The sequence below is a fragment of the Drosophila elegans genome, unplaced genomic scaffold (genome assembly GCF_018152505.1).
Source record: "Drosophila elegans isolate 14027-0461.03 unplaced genomic scaffold, ASM1815250v1 contig_476, whole genome shotgun sequence".
Classification (NCBI taxonomy): domain Eukaryota; kingdom Metazoa; phylum Arthropoda; class Insecta; order Diptera; family Drosophilidae; genus Drosophila; species Drosophila elegans.
In genome coordinates this window covers 22,954,029-22,959,598 of record NW_024545863.1, presented here as the reverse complement: position 1 = coordinate 22,959,598, position 5,570 = coordinate 22,954,029, and the positions used below count along the sequence as shown (strand labels likewise).

Here is a 5,570-nt window from a genome sequence, read left to right as displayed (position 1 = left end):
CCTTAATTCATTTTACAATTCTTCTGATTCGATTAATTTTAATTTTATTAACCTGCACTCTGACCGCGTGCTTATATGTGCTTTGCCGATATATGTATGTATACGCTCTCGTTTATGTATGCGTTTGATTTATGAAATGTTTTCCCAGTAAATGATGGATTGATTGATTGATCGATGGGCGAAAGAGTGACTGAGTGCATGCCTTTGATGTGCGGCAAAGAATAAATTTTGGTTTTGGGACGAAAGAAACGATATCAGATGCTAATTGAGCGTGAAGTTTTCCCAGCTTTACGGTGCCGCAAATTCATGCGAGCAAAGACGAAAACGAACATGAAATATGTCAAGCCAGCAAAGGAAAACCGCAGCCACGCACAACTCAAATGAATTTTATTAAATTAAAATGATTTTGAGAGTGTGTATAGATGTTTCTGGGTTTCTTTGTTGTGTGCGACGCATTTATTTAGGCAAATGATTCCAAAAGGACCCGCAAATGAAATTTCGGCGGTTAAAGGAATGTTTGCGAGGCTTGCTCAATGCCAACTTCAGTTGGCAGTGAGTGGAGTGAATAAGGGAAAAAGGAAAATAACAAGCGGTATATTAACGCTAGGAAGGAAATAATTCCAAAGAAATCTAATAAGGCCAGCCGGCCATCGACAAATCGAATATATGCTCATCCAATCGTCCCAGAAAATTATGGCATATGCACAGGATATTCGTGTGGTCCTCGAGTCCTTCGCCAGGTAATAAAATCACAGCGCCAATCGAATTCCCCATCAGTTCACTCGACATATAGGAAAGGTGACAAAAAAATATAACAGTAATTCGAATCTTTTGCATCAAGCAGAAAAAGTTGAAAAAATATTTACAGTAATAATAAATGAACAATTTTGAATACGAACAATTGAGTAAGTTTCTAAATTCCTTTAAAATATTTTTTGTAACTTAAAGCTAAATTTGTGTTTATAGTTCTCAGGTCATCCTTGCTTATACGTAGTAAAGATTTCGTTACAAAACGGACTTTTAATAAGACAAATAGGCTTTTCAATACATTTAATACTAACTGGTGACACTTGCAACACATAAATTTGTTTTTTAAGCGACCACACCTACAATTTGTTTATTCAGAATGTACGCTTGGTGAGTGTATCAACTATATCAGTGGTAATATTTTTTTTAATAGCTAACCCTCTCGTTTAAGTCGCCCATTGGCCCGAAGTGTAAGTGGAAGAAGTCCGCTCTTAAGACAGCTGCTCTTAAAACAACTACAGCTGAGGGATCGGTTTCTGGCCACCAAAGGATCAAAGGATATCAAAGCGAGTGGACCCACGACAATTGGCCCTGAAGGAAATATCATGGTACCTCCCGTGACCCTGAAGGTAATACCCTTTCGAATGCAGCCGGATTTGCCCTACGACGATCGCAATATGTTGCTGGGTCGGCAGTTGTCGCCACACTTGACTATCTACAAGTTGCAACTGACTTCGGGCTTGTCCATATGCCTGCGCATTAGCGGCTTTGTCTTGGGCGTTTTCGTTTGGGCCCTGGGAATCGCCGGACTCTGCATGCAGGGCGATATGGAGGGATTTGTGAAAAGGGTCGAGGATTGCGACTGTTACGGTCTTGTGACAATGGCCAAGGTAATGGTTGTAATGCCATTTGCCTACCACTTGGTCGCTGGCACTCGGCACCTGATCTGGTACTTAAACAAATTTCTCACCATACCGGAGGTCTATGCCACCGGCTATGTGGCTATGGTCCTCTCGGTTGCAGTGGCTGCCGGTTTGCTAATCGTGGACGTTGGCGAGAAAGTTAAGGAGCAAGTGGTGGATCTTACCAAGCCGCAAAAGAAGGGACAAAAACCACCACCAAAGAAAGACGAAAAAAAGGAGCCCAAGAAAGATGCTAAGAAAGAAGCTCCTAAAGATGCCAAGCAAGACCACAAGAAGGATGCAAAGGGCAAAAATAAAGAAGACGAAGGCAAGCCTGCTAAATGATCATAATGGAAATGTGAAGATTAATTGAAAAATAGAGCGAATCATCGAATTTCATACACATTTCAAACCAAGCTAACAAAACATTAACGAGCTCTTACTATGATTTTTGAAAGTACTTTTAAAATTAATAGTATTAAACTAGCACTATATTCATTAATCGATGGCAAGTTTTGTTTAAAAGATAATCAGACATTGTAAATATTACCTTAGAATTTTACCGCTTAAATAAGTTTAGAACGGTTTCTTTATATAATGGTAAAACTACAAGTCAAAAGGCAATCCTTAACCACTTTCAAGTTCAAAAACGTCACAAAATCATCCCGCACTCTTATTTCAATCTAAAGTAGGCAACAGCAATCAAGTGCAGTATTAAGAAATTAAGCTAGGCAGAAAGTTGCTTCGGCCACGCCAACTTCAAGTCAAAGATTGTAATTAGAGTCTATAGAGAACTTGTCCTGGTCCCAGGGAAAATATGAATATGTGTTGAGGAGTATGTCTATATATGCAATCAAACAAATTGCTACACGTGAAGAATTCTTTGTGCTGTGTAGAAAAAATAGTATTGTGTATTTAAATAAATATGAATTAATACCTTTTTCCTGTAGCTTTTTCCATATCCAACATAAAATATATCTTTTTTTTGTATAATGTTATTATTTATTTTCTTTATAAAGACGTACTCGGCTAATCTTTTATAAAGAAATTATGTTTTTGGATTTCAAAATTCCTAAAATAGTAATGACATGCAGTTCTTAAGCGCTATAAAGATGAATAAAATTCATAAATTTGAAATTTTCCCTTCGACAGATTTATGATTTGCAGATTTCCAAAGGCTTTCCGTTTTAATTTTCCGAGTGCAGTTAGCCTTAGGGTGGGGACACGCCCGCAGGCATTTTTCCACTTCACTTGAGTGTGGTCGGACTGTGTGCGTGCAACAATTGTGCGGCCTGGGCAACTTGGCCAACTTCTAAGCCAAACTGCACGCAATGCAGCCAGAGCCAGAGCCAGTTGAATGAGTTCAAGGCTTTTTTGGGGTTTTCCCCTTTAATTATGAACCACTCAACGCCAGTCAAGTGTGGTTGTTGCCATTATTTTTACTCCGGCTCCTACTTTTCTCCGGCTGCTGCCCCCGCATTTGGCCCCAAGTTCAAATGGGTGAAAGTTTTAGTTGTGTTTCGGTATTTTTTTTGCCCCCCCTTCAACTTGCTCTCGTTCTTCTCAGATTTTGTTTCATTTGAGGTGAGGGACAGAGGGATTTGCCGAATGCGCCACACGATGGGTCCGACTGGGAAATCTATGCTAGACAGGCCTCATTATGCTGCTAATGGCTTGGCTCAAACTTTTACAGGTAATTATCGACACTTCGCAGGGCATTTGCTGCTTGATCGTTGTTCTTGTTGCCACCGAGGTTTCCAGTTGGCGCTGCAGTTGAAAAGTTAAGCACCGCATTTTTGGGGGGGGGGGTGCATGGTCTTCTCCATTTTGCGAAAGATATGGCACAACAGCTGCAACTTTTTCCGACTTGGCTTTTCGGGTAATTAAGTGTGTGGCTAAAATATGCTTTAAATGTTGATAACATGGCGTATGCTTGATATTGTGTCCACAGAGAGGTGGCCACTTAAGCTCGCCCAGCTGTAAAATGAGTTATGAAAAGTTTAGTTTGACCAACAGTTTTTTCCCAACAGGCACGATTATAAATGTGTTGCTGTGAGCACTATTTATTTCAATTCAAGAAAATAAAGCTATTAGTTTGTATATTTTAGCTATGTTAAGTCTGCCATAATCAACAGTTCATTGCTTTTTCTTTATTTGGCTTTCTTATTATTACCTGATTTCTCTTCCGAAATTCGTTAATGAAGTCCAGGCAAACCTCCTCCATTGTGGCTATTAAAATACCTTCGACAATGAGTTCACTTAATTTTTATGCGTGTCGCTAAAGTGCTGAGCAAATAGCCAGGCAGCGATTTTAATTGAAAAACATTTACCTACACTAAGCTTTCCAGCGTGCTCGACATTTTGTTGCGGAACTCGATGACCTCACCAGTGTCTATTAGGTATTTCACTGTAATTTCACTGAGAAAAATAGGAATATCTCTTTAAAAGCAAATAAAAACGATTAATAGGGTAGAAGAGATGTCTGATATATTTTCGTTAATACATTTATTTGTCCTACTGAATCATATTTTATTGAGAAAATGTGAAATTGATTTAAGTAAAAAAGTTTATGTCTAATAATACCTTTTTTATAAGAAAGGAATGCATTTTTTTGAATATTTTGCAGTGTGAAATTGTGTATAATTATTTTCGACGGGTTGGTTACATTTTGCTGCTGTGTAAGGTTCAATTAATAAGAAAATTATATCCGCTTAAACAAAAGGCAAAGCGAAGAGCGAAATCGGTGGGAAAACGATGCCAATCAAGGACATCCCGTTCCATTACCCAAACCCGAGTGATTTGCGACATTTTGTCATTTTCGCTGATGCAAAGCCGACACTCGAGCTCGTGGGCGAAGGATGAGGATGAGGACGTTCAAGTACACTAATTAAGATCAAACGTTTCGGGGGTCCAAATGAGATTCCATTGCCGGGCCAGAAACTACCCTCCGGTCGGAGGCCATTGTTGTATGTATATTCATATTAAAATCACATAATGAAGTGTCAGCGAAAATGACGCCGTCGCCCCCTCCAATCAAAGATTAACGTCAAAAGTTCGGATGCGAGTGTTCAATCAAAACTCTGGAGTGCCAGTCAGCCCCCTCCGTCCACGAGGTCTCCGCCATTATTGTCGCTGTTTGTAATTTATTTGGCCGCAGGCGGCCATCAAAAGGTAAGAAGTGTCCTTAAGTGGTTGCCATGGCTCGACTCATTTCGGCTCATCTCATGGCTTAGAAAGGACTTCCCCCCTCTCCACAAGACGCACCGGTAATTAATGAAAAGTGGGCACTGGGACAGTTGGGGGTAACTAATTAAAGATACTTAATAAAGTTAATGGATTCAACAAAGACAGCGGCCAAGGGTCCAATGAGCTGTGAGCTCTTTCTCTATTTATAACCTCACTTATTTTTTTACTTCTTTGCTAATGTTTTTGTCCGCTCGTTTTCCTTTTTTTAATTTTGCCCATAGTTTTGCACTTGGAACAAATGAGGTGTAGCGCAAAGTAAAGCGTTTAATGTCCTCGTCAAGGGTACTTGAAGTACATAACACAAGCTAATATTAACTTAGAATATACATACACAAAAGGACCAGTAGAAACTTGAATATAAATGTTGACTATTTGGTAAGGAAAAATGTTAGCTTTATTAAAACTTGCAGTTGAGAAGTCCCAAGCTTTTCATATATGGTCTGCGATATATAAAAAATTACTTCATGATTCGTATTCTTTTATTTTTTGCAACTCAAGCGTTTATAACACATTCAGACAAGAGCCTGAAGGCAAAGACTAATAGGAAGCATATGGGGTATGGAAAAGCTCTGTAAAAATACAAATAAATACACTACAAAATCAAAGGAGCAAACTTTTAGAACACCATTTGCTCTAAAATCTAACAATAAAAGCAAGGTACTGCTCGAAAGCAAA

At 39.1% G+C, this 5,570-nt stretch overlaps 1 protein-coding gene across 1 annotated transcript; it reads left to right on the top strand.

Moving 5' to 3' along the window:
• The first annotated feature begins 1,018 nt into the window (after positions 1–1,018).
• On the top strand, positions 1,019–2,151 carry LOC108136725. The gene is made up of 2 exons (XM_017258050.1): positions 1,019–1,137; positions 1,199–2,151. The coding sequence occupies exons 1-2, from the start codon at positions 1,127–1,129 to the stop codon at positions 1,992–1,994; spliced, it is 807 nt and encodes a 268-aa protein (XP_017113539.1). The 5' UTR covers positions 1,019–1,126; the 3' UTR covers positions 1,995–2,151.
• Positions 2,152–5,570: the final 3,419 nt, after the last annotated feature.